Raw genomic sequence first — 21860 nt, 5'->3', positions numbered from 1 at the left:
ATTGAAATTGTAACTTGTTAAAAAATCTATTATTAAAAAACCAAATGAATATATGTTAGCAATAATAATTATGAAGATGTTTGAGATAACTTTTATTAGTTTTAAAGTTATGTTAAATTTAAAATTTAAAATAATTTTTTTATATATTTAGTTTTTTTTTCTTCTGCAAAATCATTTTAAAGTTAATGTATGAAAGAAGAATTTGAAAAAGAAAATATAAATTATTTGATAGTTTAACTGAAGGAAAAATTTGATTCATATTACCTTAAAAGTTATTTGATAATTTTTCATTTTATTTAAAATAAATTATCCATGATAGAATGGTGGAAGATAGAGCGGATAGCTAGGAGAGAGAGGGAGAGGGAGAGGGAGAAAAGTGGTTTTTTTTGTTGGGTTAAGTGAGTGAGAAGTGGGTAGAGATGAGAAAGAAAAGAAAAATCCATTTTTTAAAGTTTATTTTATTTTCTTTTATAAAAAAGGTGCTTAATTTCTTAAAAGTTTTTCCAAAATTTTATTTGATATAATATATGCATTTAATGAAAAGAGAAAATAAAAAAAATACTAATTGTGTATCATATACACAAATTAATCTTTTGTGTTTTAGTATCCCAAGAAAAAAAGGTAATAACAATAAAATCTTAAAAAAATTTCATCCTTTAACACAATTTCTTCTCTCGAGCCTGCAGTTTCCCCTCTCTATCCATATCTCATGGCTATTATTCATCTATCCTACCATCTCCTTTACCCATCACACAAACCCTTTACCGCCCATTAAATTCAAATCATGCAAACCAAACAACCCTCCTTATTCCTCACACCCCACAATCTTCATGAGGTCATGATTGCGTTTGGGGGTGCAAAAACTAGTTCGATAAGAAAATTGAACCAAATTGGTTTCAAATTGTTTTAACCGATTTAGTTTTATATCTAAATAGTCAAACTAATTTAGAAACTGATTCAAAATCGAACTGGTTTTAAAAAAATGATTCTAAACTGAACTAATTTTTAACCAATTTAAACTAATTCTAAGAGTTGGATCAGTTTCGAACTGATTTTTGAACAATTTTGAAACTGATTTTGTAGAAACAATCCGGCTAACCGAATTGATTTTATAAAATAGTGCACTCATTTTTTCTTGAACTAGTTCGAGAAAAAAACCAATCCGGTTTAGGTTCGATTACAATTCTGTTCAATTCAAACCAATTTTTTGAACATCCCTAATTGTGTTCATTGAACGAACACCAAATCCTTGGATCACAAGTCTATTCATCACCATTTTCTCCATTTTGCACCTCAGCTTCTTCATTTACTTTTTTGGCTTAAATGGCCTATTATGCCCAAAGGATTTTTTTAGAAGAGTGATGAAATCTTTTTACAAGCGAGGGAGAAGGAGTGGTAAAGTTGACCAATTGATTCAATGAGATGGTAAAAGAGGGGATGGAGAAAAATAGGGTAGATAGTAACAAGGAAAAAGGTGCGAGATAGAGCAGAAGAGAGAGAAGATTGAAAGGGTGAGAAAGAATGAGAGGAATAGGGATAGTGTAGTGATGGAAAAAAAAGGTAGGTTAATATTTGAGCATATGGACAATATGACAAGAACGTTGTTGAGAAAAGGTGAGAAATAATTTTTTTTATTTTCCAAATTTATCCTTCCGTCTTACTTGTATAATTAAAAACTATCATATCTAAGAATTTATGATTAATTAGGTGTTAGTGAAAAGGGGTAGGAAATGTAACAATAGTGGGGGGTGGGAAATGTCAACAATGGTGTGAAAGAAAAAGAGAGACAAAATAAAGGGAAAACTGACAGTAACAAAGGCGGAGTGAGAAAAGGTTTTCTCCTTTCCAAGTTTATCCTTTAATACAATTGTTTGATTAAATATATAATATTTTACTATTTTTAATTAATTAGGTATTGATACATCACTTTTCATTTGAGTAAGTTAGCACTTTGTAAATATATCGCCTTATCATATCAGCTTTTGCTTTCTTAAGTTTCTAACCATAAGCCTTTTCTTATGCAATGTGTTAGTTAACTTGTATAGAATTTCTAATTTACTGATGCATGCATATTCAATATTTTCTATTTTAATCTTAAGAATTTTGCGTCAAAATTGATGAGATGAACGTCATGTCATACTTATGTACAATACCTAGCCTCATCTTTTATTATTATGTGTCACCATATATGTATTTTTACAATCATATTTATGATCCATTGATTTGTACAAATTTTGTTTTGAGGTGATAATGAATATATATATAACCAACTATACCTATTTAAATAATTAATGTTTGCACTTGTTAGTTTTTAACTCTTAGAATTTGTTCAGCAGCATGCATGAAAGGGTATACAGTTACAAAAATCAAAATTTTCTTGTACTTTACCCTGCAATTTTCCTGATAATTGAAGCTCCAAAATAATGCTTTCATTTCAAGTTTCCTTTTTTCTTTTCAGAATCACTTTTCACCATCTGTGGAAATTTGTTTTACTGACAATTTTATTTTTTTTATATTTGTTTTCTCAAATTCTATTTTAACATGTCCTAAAAATATTCTACCGTAAAATAATAATTTTATATTTTTTTATCTTTGTGTGTCAATACATTTAACTAGAGGAAAAATATAAGTCAGTACAAACAAGTCTTTAACAAGTTGAACTTATCTACTTATTTACCCAAGTCTAATGTTTACCAGAATAGGATTTTTAGCTTTTCCAGCATGCGAAAGGAAGGAAAATGTGAGAGGTTGGAGTGGAGAGAAAATGATCTTAAAAAAAAGTGAATAACCTACTTCTATATGTTGAAAAAAATGAGTAATTCGCTATTACAGATTGGGAGGAGTGCTTCACCTTGTGATAGTTTATCGTAGTTAGATCCTATAATTTAATATGATTTTTTTACAGAAAAAGGAGTCAACACTCGATTTATTGTTTTCCCACAAAAAAATAGTGGTCGTAAATTCAATGCAGTCCTTTCTTTGAAGTGTTTAAAAGAATGGAACAAAATTATATCAATGAGACTCTAAACTAAAAGGTTTGTAATTCTCTTCAACTTAGGTGATTATTGGTAACACTTTTAAAAGAGGTTTTACTTAGGAAAAAAAAAACAATAAAAAAAGTAATGATAATTGAGAATTGGTAAAAGCATTTACCGTATGAGCCATTTGTTGGTTAATTTGAAAAAATCGAGATGATACTGGATAAATCTGAAATCGTGTATAACACTTTCAGATTGAATCAAATTTCGGGGTTCAACCAAAATTGTTCAATTTGATAAAATCAGAAGATTATAATTCAAGAGTTTTGTTTTGGTCTTGTATGTTTTGTCACCCGTTATGCTTTCTGAACCAGAATGATTATTTATGATCAAAGAACAGGTGGTTTTTGGCAGTTGATGGAAGTTTTTTTCCTTTTAAAAACTGTCGTTGATGGAAGTTTTAGTAACTTCCATGTAACTTCCAACCGTTGATGGAAGTTTTAGTAACTTCCATGTAACTTCCAAAATTTGCCTAAACCGAACATCTCGTTATTACATTAAAACAAGCGTGCACTCTTATTTTAACATAATAAAGAGATCAATTACACTAAAATGTCCAACAAACCTCCCCCATTTTAGTGTAATTACCGATCAAATCACCAAAGTCATAACATACCATAAACTACTGCATAGATGAAATATCGTGACGATTGAATTTCATCTTAGCAAATTACACGTTTCAAATATTCGAATATCAGGGTGTCACTAAGGATTGAACCCTTTCTATTCATAATGAATACATGAAGATAATTTGCACAATAGTTTATAACATTACTCTTGCTCGACACTAATTTACTAGCCTGTGTCCCTATCTTTCATAAGCATATCAAAGCCAAGTCCCAGCTTCTTGAAGCGGCTAAACTTCATGCTTATATAGGTAGTCCTTTTCTTTCTTGCACCTGCAAATGCTATTTTTCATAAGAACCATTGAGAAGTTATACTTCAACCTCCTTAACTTACAGAACCGAACACATACCTTTTGGGATACTTTCGATGATGTGTTCCAATCTCTACATGTTAAGCTTTCCACATTGAATTCAGCACCTAATGTCATATTAGATGGGAATTGGGTATCTTAACATAAGAGATTTCAGATGGACTTTAATCCTAATCCCACAACCGACCTTTTCACGAGATCTCTACTTAACCCTTTGGTTAAATGATCGGCCAAATTATGCTGAGTTCTCACAAACTCCACTGATATCACACCATGCATGATTAACTCCCGAACCATGTTGTGTCTAACACCCAAGTGTCTAGACTTCCCATTATACACTTGACTATGTGCCTTAGCCAAAGTTCATATGGGGTAACCTTATTCCTTTTGTTAGGAATTCAGTTCAACAAGTAACAGGCTGTCAACATAGTCTCACCCCAAAATCCTTCACTTAAACCCGAATAGGATAACATGGAATTCACCATTTCTTTCAAGGTTCTATTCTTCCTTTCGGCTACACCATTCTATTGTGGTGTATAGGGAGCTGTAGTTTGATGTATTATTCCAGTAGATTGAAAATAAACCGGATCATAATACTCACCTCCCCTATCCGTACGAAGAGTTTTGTTTAGCCCATTTTGATGAAGTTCTACCTCTTTCTTATAAATTTTAAATTTATCAAGAGCTTCATCTTTTGTATTTAATAAATATACATAACAATACCTTGATGCATCATCAATAAAAGTAACAAGATAATTTTTATGACCTAATGATGGAGTAGCATGCAAATCACACAGATCACTATGAATAAAGTCTAAGACTTTAGTCTCACTTTTAACATCCTTAAAAGGTTTCCTAGTGATCTTGGTCAACATGCAAGTTTTGCATTTTTCAATGTTCATATCAAAAGGAGGAATCATACTTGTTTTTGACATATCTTTTAATCTTTTGTAATGAACATGTCCTAATCTAGCATGCCAAATTTCTGATTTTGTCATATTAGTTATAGAACTACACGAGGCCATACAAACAAAAGGAACATCAATGTTTAATTTAAACATTCCATTACAACAATAACCAAATCCAACAAACGAACCATGTCTTGACAAGATGTACTTGTCACTTTCAAGTATTTGCTTGAAACCACAATTATTTAAAACCATACCAGACAATAAGTTCTTACGAATACCAGGTACAAATAAGACATTATCCAAATACAAACTTTTTCCGGAAGTAAAAACTAAATTCACACAACCTAATCCTAGGATTGGTTCAGTTGCAACATTGCCCATCTTCACAATAGAGCCATCATCGATTGGTCTAAATTCCTTGAACCAACGACAATCTTTGCACACATGACTTGTTGCTCCCGAATCAAACCACCAAGCAACACTATCATCCTTGTTGCTTTTCAGGATCATTAGACCCACTTGGACCAGCCTTGTTCTTTCCTTTGAACACCCGGCAATCCCTCTTTAAATGACCAGGTTTCCCACACTTCCAACATGACAATTTTGTCTCTTTGTTTGGACCTTTGTTCTTATTTCCTTGAAATTCTCGTTTGTTACCTTTAGCATTGTAATTTTGCTTAACTGTTCCACTTTCCTCTACCATATTAATGAAAGAGGAACCTGCTACGTTTTTATCATTGACTTTGTCAATTTCCTGAGCCCTCAGCGACTCCTCAATCATGAAATGACTACCGAGTTGAACCAGAGTCAACTCTTCCTTCTTATGTTTCAAGGTATGCTTGAAGTCTTTCCAAGAAGAAGACAGTTTATCAATTATAGATGAAACTGCAATGGATTCATCCATTTTCAAATCATGTTGAGTAAACTGACCCAAAATCCGCAGCAGTTCATTATATTGTTCCATAACAGACCTCAAATCAATCATTTTGTAATTAAAGAAATTACTAAGAATTTGTTACTTGAGGCATCTTCTGCCATATACTTGGATTCAAGAGAGTCCCATAATTCCTTAGTAGACTCAACATTTTGATAAATATCAAAGAGAGAGTTAGACATACCGTTCAGAATGTGTCCACGACAAATGTAATCGTCGTTCTCCCATTTTGAACGCTTCCTTGCTTGATCCAGAGTTTCGTCTTCCATAAACACCGGCATTGGTGTACTCAGCGCATACACCACCTTCAATATTGTCAAGAGAAAGTGCATCTTCTTCTGCCATCTTTTGAAATCCTGTCCTTCAAACTTGTCCAACTTCGCAAACTTGCTTGTCATCTTCAAATTATCGTTCGTCATCTCGAAAAAAATTTGATTCAATCTTTTGTTGGTTAATTTGAAAAAATCGAGATGATACTGGATAAATCTGAAATCGTGTATAACACTTTCAGATTGAATCAAATTTTGGGGTTCAACCAAAATTGTTCAATCGGATAAAATCAGAAGATTATAATTCAAGAGTTTTGTTTTGGTCTTGTATGTTTTGTCACCCGTTATGCTTTCTGAACCAGAATGATTATTTATGATCAAAGAACAAGTGATTTTTGACAGTTGATGGAAGTTTTTTTCCTTTTAAAAACTGTCGTTGATGGAAGTTTTAGTAACTTCCATGTAACTTCCAACCGTTGATGAAAGTTCTAGTAACTTCCATGTAACTTCCAAAATTTGCCTAAACCGAACATCTCGTTATTACATTAAAACAAGTGTGTACTCTTATTTTAACATAATAAAGAGATCAATTACACTAAAATGTCCAATACCATTAATCATTAAAAGATTGTTAAAAGACTAGAGAGCATTATTCATTTCAGAATTTGAGAAAAGCAACTTTACAAAATAAAATGATCAAAATCCTGAAATTTGAAACAGTATCTATATCATATAGTCGCATTAGGAAAATATCACATTGTTAATTTGTTTTCAAGTACTATATCAGCCGAATGATTGATTATATTTCCCCTTATTCAGATATAGAAAACAGAGATTAATTACAATGAAAAAGCCAAAAAGGTCTTACAATCCGTGAAAGAGAAATTCTCATAACATGGTACAAACATGATACATCTAAAGAAGGAACTGAATCAAAAACCTAAATGTCTTAAATCACTCCCCTTTACTCAGAAGTTTTATATCACTTTGCTAAAGAAATTAAGATAGGTCCATACCACATATTCTGTTTATTTGGGGACTTGAAGGAGCAATGCTGAATTCCAAGGCAGGTTTCATGATGATTCAGTGCCATTGTTGTGAAAGTCCACATGGAGAATCAGAAGTCCATGACACTTAAATCCCATGGCCTACCAATTCAAAAACACATATATGATGAGTAATGATGAAAAGGAACACGCAGAATTAACAACAAAAAAAATGCATACACTCCAAATTACTGTAGGAATCAAATAAAACTTATATTTTGAAAGCCAAACAGTTGACAATAGCAATAACATTTATATTCAGCATAAGAATAAAAGCACACCTATTCTCCATTGACGTCGTCCTCTGTTGAGATGAAAGTTTTCCTTAAATTCATCTGACATATCATGTGGAAAACCTCGAGCTTTGGTAACTTGCTGAGACCAGAAGGCACCTTCTTCAGTCGGGGAATATCAACTAACTTTAACTTTTCGAGAGAAGGCAATGCTCCATCTTCAATAACGATGGATTTCAAACCAATCAAGTGATTCAGTAGTATTTGATTTAGGTTTTGAAATCCCCTGTTTGGGAACTGTAAAATTTCACCAATGTATGAAAACTTGAGGAGACAGAGGGAGGACAAATTTGGTAGATCTTTAAGTAGTGGCAATGGATCAACAGTCAAACGGGTATGCAACAAGGACAACGTAACAAGATTTTGGAGCTTGGCAACCCAGTTTGGGAACTCCACTAACACCCCTACAATGCGAACCTTCTGAAGTACAGGTGCACATACATCAAATTGCAAATCATTGACCCCAAGTATATATTTTGCATTAATGTATAGCTTCTCCAGGTGTTGCAACTTGTTTATCAAGGAGCACAGAGAACTTGTGAATTCTTCACGAACATTGGTCAAGCCCAACACCCTTAATTGTGTAAGTCTTTCCAACTCTTTCATTACTTCTTCTGCATCATGGTCTGCATCCATGTCACGTAGTGTTTGTAGGGACGTTAGAACTCCAATGCCACCCTCCATTTGAAGCCCACCAAATAACCCAAACAACCTATCATGAGCTAGAAGATGCCTTAACTTTTTAAGCTTGTAGAACTCTCTTGGCATCATACGCACAACAGACTGTCTTAGATCCAATGTTTCTAGGTTGTGCAACAAGCCTATTGATTTTGGAAGATTTTCTATCTTTGAATTCTTCAAGCTTAAGTACGTCAAAAGGGATAAATCCTGAAAATTTTCTGTGAGCGGAACATAATTATACAGTGAATCGCCTTCAAAATGAAGTACCCTTAATAACCTGTACTTTGTAGGCATTCTCTTCACCGAGGATTCTGATAATTCTTCATCACTAAAAACATGAAGTGATCGAATGTTTGAGTTTACAACACTTCCCATCAAATTGTTGGAACCGGATGCTATTGTTAGGCGACGAATCATTCCTCTTCTTGGCAAGTTCTCACGCTCACTGGCAGAATGGCAAAACCTTAAATCTTCATTTTTCTCACGGATAATTTCATGTAGTAGGTCATGAACACGACAGCCTTTAATTTTTCCAACCTTGGTAAATGAAGATACTTGAACCAAACTTCTTTTGATTAACTCATTTAAATATTTTTCTGCCACTTCCTCTAAAGTTTTTGTTGCTTCAGATTTGACGAATCCCTCAGCTATCCATTGAGGAATCAGTCTCCCACGTTCAACTTCGTAATCTTCTGGATATATTCCGAAATACAAGAAGCATGGTTTGAGATTGTAAGGCAAATCATGATAACTGAAATTCAAAATCTTTTTGACAGGAGATAAACTGGGATTTTTCCCTAGTTCAGAACTTAGATTCTGATAAAACCTCTGCCATTTAAGAATTTCTCTTTTTTCGTCGAATAAAAGACCACCAATGACAACAATTGCTAGTGGTAAACCTTGACACTTTTTAACAATTTCTGTGGATATGTCCTTAAGATTGCTTGGACAATGTCCATCAAAGTCAGATCCAAATGCCTTTGTATAAAACAATTCCAATGATTTTTCAAGAGTTAAAGGTTGCAGCTCATGCACTTTAATAACAGCAGATCTCTTACAGGAATTAACAACATCCTGATTTCTGGTTGTGATTAATATCCTACTTCCATTTTCATCATCAATTAAAGCAAACTCCATTTCTTGCCAAAAAGGAGTATTCCACACGTCATCAAACACAACAACATACCTCTTGTGGTGCAAGTGCTTTCTCACTTGATCTATCAATGATTTTTTATCCATTGAAGAATGATCCACTCTTTTTTCTTCTTCTACAAACTTGAGCAACATATCCCTCAACAGTCCTTCTATGGTGTAGGATTGAGACACTGTGATCCATGCATGGAGAGTGAAATGATTTCGGACTTTGTCAAAAACTTTCTTGGCAAGAGTAGTTTTTCCGAGTCCTCCCATTCCTACCACAGAGATTACAGTGCGCTTTTTTCGCCCCTCTTTCAACCACTTTTCCAATGTATCTCTAGGGCCGTCAAAGCCCACAACCTCAGCCTCCTTAAGATACAGAGGAGCCATTCGAAGGTTATCGAACGGGATGTTTTGGTTTCCTCCAGAAGATTGGATTTGGGAGTTATCTTTACTTCCATTCCTCTCCTTGATTCCACGAAATTCGGATTTCACGTCCTCGTTCATGTATGCAAATTGAAGACGAGAGGCCGTAGTTTTGACAAAATCAATAGCCGTACAAGGTAAAGCTGCACATCCAGGATCATCACCAAGTTGCTTTTCCTCATGGATCATGTATTCATCAACGATATCTTCCATGCAAAAAGATGTTTCCACCAGCTGCTTCACCTTTGCTTTGAGACCATCATGTGAGTTGCCTTCTTCAGCTGCTGCCATCTTATCTACATCATGAATGATGGCTTGAATCCCATCAAGTTTGTCTTTCATCTCTGCAACATCTTTTGGAACCTCCATGACTGAGTTCACAGCTTTCTTCAAGGGTGGAAGCAAATAATCAACAGCCAAGGATGCTGCAATTTCCTGCAACTTCTCCATCTTAGGCTAGATCTAGTTTCTGCTATTGGTATGTGTTGAGAGTGAGATGAGAGGAATCTAAACTGTGTCCTTCAACATGAACAAGAGTTTGACTTTCGCTTAGTCATTCTTTAATTGTACACTCTTAACCAATGCGATTGTGATCGATTGCCATTTACCAATAGAAAATAATACTCATTTTGCTTCCTTTTTATTTGGTTTTAAGAATACAATCAATTTTCTTCATTCTTATAAAACAGTTATAAAATTTTTTATTTTGTTACTTTTCATTTATACACCATAATAAATGCATATATATAAATTAATTAAGGATTTGGGGGAAAATAATAGTATAATTGACAAAAGTATGACTAATGTTATTTTGAACACGTCGACGTCATATAAATAAAAATATTTATTTCCCACACAAACTTACAATTAAAAATGATATTTTGTACCCAGGCTAATGTTAATAAAGTTGTTACGGAAGTATGAGCCTAATTGTCAGTATTAGTTGTACCAACCAAATTAGAATATATTTTTTACCCAGGCTAATGTTAAAAAAAAAAATAGAGCAACTTTAAATTTTATAATGTTTATCATTTTATGTGAGCAAGTTGTGATTTTCCCTCCCTTTGTTTTTGTCGTACTATAGCAACTTGTGAATTTTTTATCTAGCTAATCTGTATGTGATTAAAGAAGGCTAATTGTATTTGTCAGCGTTAGTTGTACAAATTAAAATTAATTAGAAAACGGTGTTCGTCGGAGAGTATATGTCTTGCATGTATCAATCCATTTTGATTTTTCATTTGACTCCATATTTTTAAGCTCTAACTTTCGTAAACCAATTTCTTTTAGTAGAAATCACAAATATAAATATATATTTTATGGGAGACAATCATCCATCAGTTGATTTATGCACTCAAATCTAAACAATTTTTCTTCTAATACTTCTCAGGTTCACTTTTATGATATTTATGATTTTTATTTAGGTATTAAAAATATAATTAATATTTAGAATTTCATAAAATTTATCATCTTCCTAAAATAAATCAGGAAGCTAAAAGTAATGTTCTAAAATGAAGAAAGATTTGTATAATTTTATCTAAAAGTGTGTTTGGATAAAAGAATTTAAAATTCTGATAAATTTTAAATTTTAAGAATTTCAAACACTTCAATTGAAAAAAAATTATTTTTAAAATTTTGTGTTTGGATAAAAAAAACTGTGAAGGTGATAAAGAAGATGAATGCAAAGAGAAGAGAATAAATGATTGGTGTGCTTCCAAAGAGAAGAATATTAATGCGGACGAGAAGTCACAGGAGAATCGAAAGATGACGGCGTATACCACCAACTCGACCACAACATTCAGTCAACGGAGCAAGGCATGACCCAGACCTTCCATGCTAGTGAGCATCTCCGTCATGTTATTAACATCGACGACTACTTCCTAGACTGACGGGTGTAGTTTTACGTGTCCCCTTACGCCTGCACCCGATCAACGCTCCACAAACTCAGATGGTGTTTTTTTGAAGAAGAAGATCATCGATATGAGAAAAGAGTCGCGAGTTCAAGAATGAAATTTCAGAAACTTTTATGTGAAAGAGAGTATGAAGGTTATACAGGGAATACACGAACGTTTTGAAAGGTTCTTCCATCAAGAAGAGACATAAACTATTAAAAAACCACATGCACTTGAAAATAAAGAAAACATATTTATATGCATCAAATCAACAAAAATAAGAAGATTGAAATTACTAAAAGCGTAAACGAATATATTTAAAAGAGTAAATGAATATATTGAAAGTAAAGAAAACATATTTATATGCACCAAATCAACAAAAAAACTATTATGTTAGTTTTGTTAAACAATTAGATATATTAAATATAATTTGTAAAGACAAAAAAATATTAAATTATAAGAATTAAAAATATATTTAATTTCTTTTCTCAATACAAAAGATGTAACTGATATAACATCAACATAAAATGTAATAATTTCATTTGACTCTTAAGTTTTTCTCATCTATCTATTTATAATATATAATAGAGCTGTGACATTGCAATCTCCTATTTTCAAAAGGCAATTCTTTCATTGCATCCTTTTTGCTTACGTGCCACACTCTTCTCACGTCAGCATTTCAAATTTTGAGAGACGTTACTCAAATTGTCATTAACCTTGTGTTTGGATTAGAAATTTCAAATTTTTAAAAAATTTTAAATGCCTAAAATTTCAAAATAATTCTACATTTTTTTAAACATAATCCAACATAATATTTCCAGACCCTATCATGTATTTTTTTTTTAACCCATGTAACGTGCGGATCAATATCTAGTTTGATTAATGGCCACACAAAAACTACATAGTCATAACATGATTTCAACGTCTTGTATTTTTTTTACTAATGTGTTTCTTCCTTCTTGCGTTTGGTGTTTTAAAACAGATATACAATGAACGAATTGCAAATATACTCAATCAAATCCAGCAGAAGTGAACCTAGGGTCAAGAAAGAACTTGTTAAATTGAAGGTAAGAGATATAAGATTGACCCAGTATTTGGAGAATGTTAAAGGAAGAAGAGAGGGGAGAAATTGTAGGTTCAAATTTCTCCAATTGACATTTATAATAAAACTAACAAATTAATATTTGCTGATAAAATAAAATGTGGAAAAACTCAAATCAGTTTAGAGTCGGCTTTAAGCGTTTTCCTCTCTAACCAAACATTGATAGTGAACTGATGAACATGTAAATGTCAATAAGGATGACAAAGACCAATTGAGTAATGTTATATCTTCCTATTCCATCTTCGTACAAATCCTCCTACTACCTTTTATTGTGATCATGGTTTTAAATTACGTTGTGGTGAGTCAAAAAAACCTTTATATTGTGGGAAGATGTGACTGATGCGGCTGTAATTGCAGTCACAATGCCATTGCGATCACTTAGAATTCCTTAAGTTGCAGCCGCAATTGTGGTTGCGGACTGATATTTAAAACCATGATTATGATGGTAAGTAATGAATGAAAAGTAAAAACATTTTATGTCCTGAAAGTATACAACACATTTAAAGCATACCATAAAAGGAAGTAAGAGGATTTAGAATTATTCAAAATAATTACGCTAGCAAATTGGTGAATTCGATAATACTGTTTTTTAATTTTTATTTCATTTTCTATCATGTTAATTTTTTCAAAATTTAAACATATAAGTAAATTTCTTCTATTGTTTATTTTTCATCAAAATGTTTGGTTTTCTATCATTTTTTCAAAAAAAAAAGAGTAATTTTTTTCTTATTATTTACTTATGGTATAAATAATTGATTCTATCTCACATATTATATTATTTATTAAAATAAAATGATCAAGATCCTGAAATTTCAAGTCATATATATATATATATGCGCCCGGGGTATGATTGATTCTTTGTTTTGTTTAATTTTGTTGTCATGAGCCATGATTTTAGTGTAATGAATGGAAGCATCCACGAGAAACCACAAGTAGAAGAAATTTTATGAAAATAAAATATAATTAGAATGAACAAGGAAACATTATAAAAAGCAAACAAGGTATACAGAATTAGTTTTTCTCCTTATTCCAAAACAGAAAAAAGATTACAATGAACAAGGTCTTACAATCCTTGAAAGAGAAATTCTCGTAACGTGGTGCAAACATAATACATCTAAGAAGGAATTAATAAAAAAGCGAAATGCGGTAAATCACTCCGCTTTTTTCAGAAGTTTTACATCACTTTGCTAAAGAAACTAAGATAGGTTCACATGCATATTCTGTTTATTTGGGGACTTGAAGGAGCAATACTGAATTCCAAGACAGTTTTAATGATGAATCAACGTTGTTGTTGTCACAGTCCACATGGAGAATTAGAATTACTTGAAACTTAAATCCCAGGGCCTACCAATTTAAAAACATGTATATTATGAGTAATGATGGAACATGCAGAATAAACAACAACAAAAAAATGCATATATTCCAAATTAGAGAGAGGGTATGAGAAGCAAAAAACATAGAAATTACTTTCGGAATCAAATAAAACTTATAGGTTTAAATCTAAACCGTTGACAATAGCAATAACAATTATATCCCGCATAAGAATAAAAAAAAAACACGTACACTTTGAAAGTCTGACCTTTTTCATTTCCACCGTCATTCTATTATCCATTGACCTTGTCCTCTGTTGAGATTAAAGTTTTCTTGAAATTCATCTGACATATTGATAGCATGGAAAACCTCAAGCTTTGGTAACTTGTAGAGACCAGAAGGCACCTCCTTCAGTTCGGGAATTCCGACTAACTTGAACTTTTCGAGAGAAGGCAATGCTCCATCTTCAATAACGATGGATTTCAAAATAAAAAGGCTTCCCAGTAGTATTTGCTTTAGGTTCTGAAACCCCCTGTTTGGGAACTGCAAAACTTTACCCTCGTATGCACTACGATTAATAAAGAGGGATGACAAATATGGTAGCTCCTTAAGTAGAGGCAATGGATCAACAGTCAAATAGGTGCGTCTCAAGGACAACGTAACAAGATTTTGGAGCTTGGCAACCCAGTTTGGGAACTCCTTCAACCCCCCTACAATGCGAACCTTCTGAAGCACAGGTGCACATACATCAAATTGCAAATCAATGCGCATAAATAATGCCAATGGAGTAGTAATGTATAACTTGTCCAGGCGTTGCATCTTGTTTATCAAGGAGCACAGAGAACTTTTGTGATGTGGCGGAACAAGGGTCAAGCCCAACACCCTTAATTGTGTAAGTCTTTCCAACCCTTTCATTACTTCTTCTGTATCATGGTTTGCTTCCACTTCACACAGTGTTTCTAGGGACGTTAAATCTCCAATGCTACCCTCTATTGGAAGCCGAAACCCTAAAAGGTGTCTTAACTTTTTAAGCTTGTAGAACTCTCTTGGCATCATAAGCACATGAGATTCTCTTAGATCCAATGTTTCTAGGTTGTGCAACACGCCTATTGATTTTGGAAGATTTACTATCTTTGAATTTCTGAAGCTTAAGTACGTCAAAAGGGATAAATCCCCAAAATTTTCCGTGAGCGGAACATAATTATACAGTGAATCGCCTTCAAAATGAAGTACCCTTAATAACCTGTAGTTTGTAGGCATTCTCTTCACCGAGGATTCTGATAATTCTTCATCACTAAAAACATGAAGTGATCGAATGTTTGAGTTTACAACACTTCCCACCAAATTGTTGGAACCGGATGCTATTGTTAGGCGACGAATCATCCCACTTCTTGACAAGTTCTCACGCTCACTCGCAGAATGGCAAAAGCTTAAATCTTCATTTTTCTCACGGATAATTTCATGTACTAGGTCATGAACACCACAGCTTTTAATTTTGCCACCCTTAGTAAATGAAGATACTTGAACCAAACTTCTTTGGATCAACTCATTTAAATATTTTTCTGCCACTTCCTCTAAAGTTTCTGTTGCTTCAGATTTAACAAACCCCTCAGCTATCCATTGTAGAATCAATCTCCCGCGTTCAACTTTGTAATCTTCTGGATATATTCCAAAATACAAGAAGCATGGTTTGAGATTGTAAGGCAAATCATGATAACTGAAACCCAAAATCCTTTTCACGGGAGATAAACTGGGATTTTTTCCTAGTTCACAACTTAGATTTTGATAAAACCTCTGCCATTTAAGTATTTCTCTTTTTTCGTCGAATAAAAGACAACCAATGACCACAATTGCTAGTGGTAAGCCTTGACACTTTTTTACAATTTCAGTGGATATGTCCTTAAGATTGCTTGGACAACGTCCATTAAAGTCAGATCCAAATGCCTTTGTATAAAACAATTCCAATGATTTTTCAAGAGTTAAAGGTTGCAGCTCATGCACTTGAATAACAGCAGATCTCTTACAGGAATTAACAACATCCTGATTTCTGGTTGTCATTAATATCCTACTTCCATTTTCATCATCAATTAAAGCAAACTCCATTTCTTGCCAAAAAAGAGTATTCCACACGTCATCAAACACAACAACATACCTCTTGTGGCGCAAGTGATTTCTCACTTCATCTGTCAATGACCATTTATCCATTTTATTTATTTGATCCATTGTAGGAACACTCTGAGAATGATCCACTACTCTTTTTTCTTCTTCTGCAAACTTGAGCAACATATTCCTCAACAGTCCTTCTATGGTGTAGGATTGAGACACTGTGATCCATGCATGGAGAGTGAAATGTGTTCGGACTTTGTCAAAAACTTTCTTGGCAAGAGTAGTTTTTCCGAGTCCTCCCATTCCTACCACAGAGATGACAGTGCGCTTTTCTTGTCCCTCTTTCAACCATTTTTCCAATGTATCTCTAGGGCCGTCAAAGCCCACAACCTCAGCCTCCTTAAGATACAGAGGAGCCATTCGAAGGTTATCGAACGGGATGTTTTGGTTTCCTCCAGAAGATTGGATTTGGGAGCTATCTTCACTTCCATTCCTCTCCTTGATTCCACCAAATTCGGATTTCACGTCCTCGTTCATGTATGCAAATTGAAGACGAGAGGCCGTAGTTTTGACAAAATCAATAGCCTTACAAGGTAAAGCTGCACATCCAGGATCATCACCAAGCTGCTTTTCCTCATGGATGGTGTATTCATCAACGATATCTTCCATGCGAAAAGATGTTTCCACAAGCTGCTTCACCTTTGCTTTGATTTCGTCACATGATTTGCTGTCTTCAGCTGCTGCCATCTTATCTGCATCATGAATGATGGCTTGAATCCCATCAAGTTTGTCTTTCATGTCTGCAACATCTTTTGGAACCTCCATGACTGAGTTCACAGCTTTCTTCAAGGGTGGAAGCAAATAATCAACAGCCAAGGACGCTGCAATTTCCTTTAATTTATCCATCTTAGTGTATATCTAGTTTCTGCTATTGGTGTGTGTTGAGAATAAGATGAGAGGAATCTAAACTGTCCTTCAAGATGAAGAGTTTGACTTTAGCTAGCTTAGTCATTCTTTAATTGTAAGCTTAACCAATGCGATTGTGATTGTCATTTACCAATAGAAAAATACTCATTTTGATTACTTTTTATTTGTTTTTATGAATACAATAAATTTTCTTCATTATTCTAATTTAATAGTTATCAAATTTCTTACTTTATTGCTTTTCATTTATACACTGCATATGTATAAGTTAATTAAGAATTAGGCAAAAAATAAGAATATGTAATTGACCAAAGTATAACTAATGTTATCTTGAACACGTCATATAAATAAAAATATTGTTTTCCAAAAAAACGGACAATTGAAAAGGGTATTTTATACCTAGGCTAATGTTAATAAAATTGTTAAGGAAGTATGAGCCTAATTGTCAGTGTTAGTTGAATTGGTATACATTTTTTTCCCAGGCTAATGTTAAAAAAATAGAGCAACTTTTATAATGTTTATCAGTTTATGTGAGCAAGTTGTGCTTTATTTTTAAGTTCTTAGATGTGCTTGATTTTCCCTCCCTTTATTTTTGTCGTACTATAGCAACTTGTGAGTTTGTGATCTAGATAATCTGAATGTGATTAAAGAAGATTAATTGTATTTGTCAGCGTTAGTTGTACCAATTAAAATTAATTAAAAAATGGTGTTTATCGGAGAGTATATATATGTCTTGCAGGTATAAATCTATTTTGATTTTTTATTTGACTTTATATTTTTGTACTCCAACTTTCGTAACCCAATTTCTTTTATTAGAAATCACAAATATTTGTTATAGGAGACAATCATGCATAAATTGATTTATGTACTCGGGTTTAAACAACTTTTCTTCTAACATTTCCTCCGGGCTCCGGTTCACTTTTATGATATTTAAGGATGACATAGGTATTAAAAAATATAATTAATATTTAGAATTTCATAAAATTTATCATGTAATTTTCTAAAATAAATTAGGGAGCTAATTGTAATGTTCTAAAACGAAAAAAGATATATATAATTTACTCTAAAATAATTTGCTCTATCATGAAAAATTCTATTACCTTTATATTTTTCATCTTTTTTATTTCATAAACTATTGGAAAACTACACTAATACAAAAATCACTTTTAAATACGGTTCTTTGTGATTTTTCACGATGGTTTTCAATCATCTTTGAATCCGTTGTTAGTCGTTCCTTACGACTAACTTTTGTATTGAATAGTTATATGAAACTAACATCTTTCCTCCAATCTATGGTTCTTTTTGTAGGAATTATACATATTTTCATGTTTAGTTTGATTTTATATAGTAGATACTCTTATTTTGTGAATTAATATTCAAATCACTTCAATTTCAGGCTAAAAGAAAAGAAGGTTCAAGCAGCTGATGTCTCGCTAAGCGAGGCATATGCGCTTAGCGAGTGACATCCGCTAAGTGAGGCATGCAGCTCGCTTAGCGTGTTGGGAAACCCTAGAAAAGGATCAGTCAGAGACGTGCTCGCCCAACACGTCGCAAGCTCGCCCAGCGAGTCGTTTGTCTCTTCTCACGCTCTCGCTAAGCGAGAGTAAGTGAAATTTGGCTTAGCGAGTCAATCTCGCTAAGCGAGCCTTCAGAAGCTGAAACGTCCAAGTAGCCTTTAAAACACTGAAGTTGCCGGAAACTAGAGGAAGAGTTGAAAAACAGAGCCAAGAGAGAAGCTAGAGCGACAGAAACAAAGCCACCAAGAAAGTTTAGGTTAGAGGAGTGAGATTAGGGTTCTAGAGGTTGAAGGAGACATCCTCAACCCTTCTTAGCCATTTTCCTTCACTCAAAGTTTGTTCTTCTTTGTATTGAAAGCTCATTACTTGTAATCGAAGGCTAAACCTCTTGGTTATTCTTTCACTATCTATTTAAAGTTGTTTTTATGTGTTCATTGCTTCTATCCATGCTTATTTTTACTTGCTTGTGGCTTGATCACCCATTTGTATGTATAGTTAGGATTTTTAGCATTGGAAAGTGCTTTAAAGCCTTAGAACTTGGTACAGCAAGCTAGAAAATTGTATGTAGGAATGGAGTGCAGCAATCTAGTCCATATTATGTTGTAGACTTAATGCAACTCTTTTGGGCTGAGTTTGTTGAGGGATCAAGGAAGAGGTTTAAAGAGAGTTAGGCCCATTCACTCGAGGGATCTTGGTTTGGGTAATTTCTCAGCATAAGAACACTAGGATAACATTAAACAGAGAAAAATACATAATAACATCAAGGATAATTCAGTAGAACAACCCAACGCTTTTACTTGACTGTTTTTACTTCTCAATCTTTAGATATTTAGTTTGTGCTTAACTAGATTTTAGAACAAAAACCCAACTTGATATTCATTTCACTTTTGGTTGTATACAAATGTTTGCTCACTGAATATACATTTTCTGAGTGAAATAAATTTCCTGTGGATACGATACTCGGTCTTACCCTTTTAATATATTATTTGTGCGACTCGATACACTTGCCGAAGAGCAGCCAACACGATTAACAAGTTTTTGGCGCCATTGCTGGGGAATTTCTTTCCACTTAGATAGTATAGTTCAGTTCGTAAACATTTATTCTTTATTCTTTGATTGATTTTGTGAATAGTTAGCTAGGATTTATTTTCTCTTTATTTGGTTAATTGCTGCTTTGTTTAGTACTTCTTGTATGCGAGGTAACTCTTTAAGAGGGAATTTAGCTCCATTAGATTTGGAGATAGAAGCCACTTGCAGGAGAAACAACATAAAGAGAAGGAGAAAAAATTTGCAGGAAAGGACAACACAACCAAGTTCGGAGGAAGCTTAATCATTTGAATCATCTTTAGCATTTCCAGATTTAAGGGAATCCGAAGTAGGTGTGTCTAAAGCACATATCATGGCTGAGGATCAACCACGGAGGGTGACTCTTGAAGATTATTATAGCTCGACCATGCCGCAATTTTTCACAAGCATTGCGTGATCGGAAGTTCAAGCTTCTAACATCACATATCCTCATTCCTTGATCCAGTTGATTCAAGGAAATTTGTTTCATGGTTTTCCGAATGAAGACCCTTACGCACACCTTGCTACTTATATAGAAATTTGCAACACAGTAAAAATTGCATGTGTGCCGGAAGATGCAGTGAGGCTTAGCTTGTTCTCATTTTCGTTGGCTGGAGAAGCCAAGAGGTGGATGCACTCGTTTAAGGGAAACCGTTTCAAGACTTGGGAAGAGGTTGTAGAAAAGTTTTTGAAGAAGTACTTTCTTGAGTCCAAGACAGCTGAAGGCAAGGCAGCTATCTCTTCATTCCATCAATTTCCAGATGAATCCCTAAGTGAAGCGCTTGAGAGATTTCGTACCTTGCTGCGGAAGACACCAACTCATGGATTATCCAAGCCGATTCAGCTGAACATTTTTATAGATGGTTTGAGACCACAGTCCAAGCAGTTATCAAATGCTTCTGCTGGAGGAAAAATTAAGTTGAAGACTACTGAAGAAGAAATGGAACTTATTGAAAATATGCCTGCTAGTGATCATGATATTTTGCGTGATCGGACTCATGTACCTACAAAGAGAAGCATGCCGGAGCTTTCTTCACAAGATGCACTGTTGGTGCAGAACAAGCTGCTAGCTAAGCAGCTAGAATCATTGACGGAGACACTTAGTAAGCTGCCAACCCAATTACAAGCGACTCAACCTTCACATTCAGTAGTTATGCAGGTTGGAGGTTGTAGCATATGTGGAGGAGTACATGAGTCTAGTTGCTGTATAACCCTTGATGATGCTGCAAAAGAAGTGAATTATATGGGAAATCAACACAGACCAGGGTTTAATGCAGGTGGATTTGCAGGTTACCAGCAAGATGCCAATTTTAATCAAAATCAAGGGCAGTGGAGGTCTCATCCTGGAAACCAGTTCAACAAAGAACAAGGAGGACCATCCAGTAGGCCTCAGAATCAATGGCCTAGCCTTTATGAAAGGACTACCAAGTTGGAGGAGACTTTGGCTCAATTCATGCAAGTTTCAATGTCCAATCACAAGAGCACAGAGTCTGCTATAAAGAACCTGGAGATTCAAGTAGGACAACTAGCTAAGCAGATAGCTAAATATTCTTCTAGAGGTTTTGGGGCCAATACTAAAAAAAATACCAAAGAAGAATGTAAGGTTTTCATAACTAGAAGCAAGAAGGTAACCATGGTAGAAGATGAAGGGAGGAATAATGAAAAGCAGGAGTTAGTAGCTAAAGAAGAAAAAGAAAAAGAATAAGATCAGATGAGGGAGACAAAAATAAATGATGAGGAGGAAAAAAAGAAAGAAGAAAAAGAAGAAAAAAATAAAAAAAAGAGAAAATGAGAAAGAGAAGAAGACAAAGAGTGAGTTGGCCAGAGAAAAGAAGAAGGAGGTTGTCTCATACCAAGGGAAGGAAGCATTATATCCTTTGGTGCCGTCCAAGAAAGACAAGGAATGACACTTTTCTCGTTTCCTTGATATCTTCAAGAAATTGGAGATAACTATCCCCTTTGGAGAAACCTTGCAACAAATGTCACCCTACTCCAAGTTTTTGAAAGATCAGCTTACCAAAAAAGGCAAATATATCCATAGCGATAATATTGTGGTGGAGGGAAATTGCAATGCTGTTTTTCAGAGAATCCTTCCACCTAAATACAAGGATCTAGGGAGTGTCACCATCCCTTGCTTTATTGGTGTAGTGTCTGTTGGGAAAGCCCTCATTGACTTGGGGGCTAGCACATAAATTCGATGCCTCTCTCCATGTGCAGATGGATCGGAGAGCTGGAAATCATGCCAACAAGAATAACATTGCAGCTGGAAGATCG

At 34.1% G+C, this 21860-nt stretch overlaps 3 protein-coding genes across 5 annotated transcripts in view; 1 reads left to right on the top strand and 2 right to left on the bottom strand.

The window, feature by feature from the left end:
- Positions 1–17090, bottom strand: part of LOC114396240 (disease resistance protein RPM1-like) — a 56730-nt gene extending 39640 nt beyond the window's left edge. The window contains exons 1-2 of one of the 3 annotated variants that reach the window (XM_028358141.1): positions 14227–17089; positions 13668–14007 (exon numbers count right to left, since the gene is read on the bottom strand). In XM_028358141.1, coding sequence (XP_028213942.1) covers positions 14260–16986 — 2727 coding nt within the window. In that variant the 5' untranslated portion in view covers positions 16987–17089 and the 3' untranslated portion in view covers positions 13668–14007; positions 14227–14259. Of the gene's footprint in view, positions 1–13667; positions 14008–14226 lie in introns of those variants that run through there. The other 2 variants (XM_028358140.1, XM_028358142.1) reach the window with 2 other exon arrangements.
- Positions 6873–10272, bottom strand: LOC114396241 (disease resistance protein RPM1-like). Its single transcript, XM_028358143.1, has 2 exons — positions 7417–10272; positions 6873–7237 (listed from the first exon to the last, which is right to left on the bottom strand). Exon 1 carries the CDS (start codon positions 10120–10122, stop codon positions 7417–7419), a length of 2706 nt encoding a protein of 901 aa, XP_028213944.1. The 5' UTR covers positions 10123–10272; the 3' UTR covers positions 6873–7237.
- A 2830-nt stretch (positions 17091–19920) lies between the features above and the next one.
- Positions 19921–21291, top strand: LOC114396883. The gene is made up of 2 exons (XM_028359057.1): positions 19921–19944; positions 20053–21291. Exons 1-2 carry the CDS (start codon positions 19921–19923, stop codon positions 21289–21291), a joined length of 1263 nt encoding a protein of 420 aa, XP_028214858.1.
- The last annotated feature ends 569 nt before the right edge of the window (positions 21292–21860 follow it).

This window comes from Glycine soja, chromosome 18 (assembly GCF_004193775.1).
Source record: "Glycine soja cultivar W05 chromosome 18, ASM419377v2, whole genome shotgun sequence".
In the NCBI taxonomy this organism is placed as follows: Eukaryota; Viridiplantae; Streptophyta; class Magnoliopsida; order Fabales; family Fabaceae; genus Glycine; species Glycine soja.
This window is presented reverse-complemented; position numbering and strand designations above follow the sequence as displayed.

Excerpts from the sequence above, each read along its gene's own strand:
- LOC114396241 (XM_028358143.1), bottom strand. The coding sequence starts at position 10,122 with ATGGAGAAGTTGCAGGAAATTGCAGCATCCTTGGCTGTTGATTATTTG.
- LOC114396883 (XM_028359057.1), top strand. The coding sequence starts at position 19,921 with ATGGCTGAGGATCAACCACGGAGG. Across the intron at positions 19,945-20,052 it reads CTGAGGATCAACCACGGAGG|TTGATTCAAGGAAATTTGTT; the intron begins GTGACTCTTGAA and ends TCCTTGATCCAG.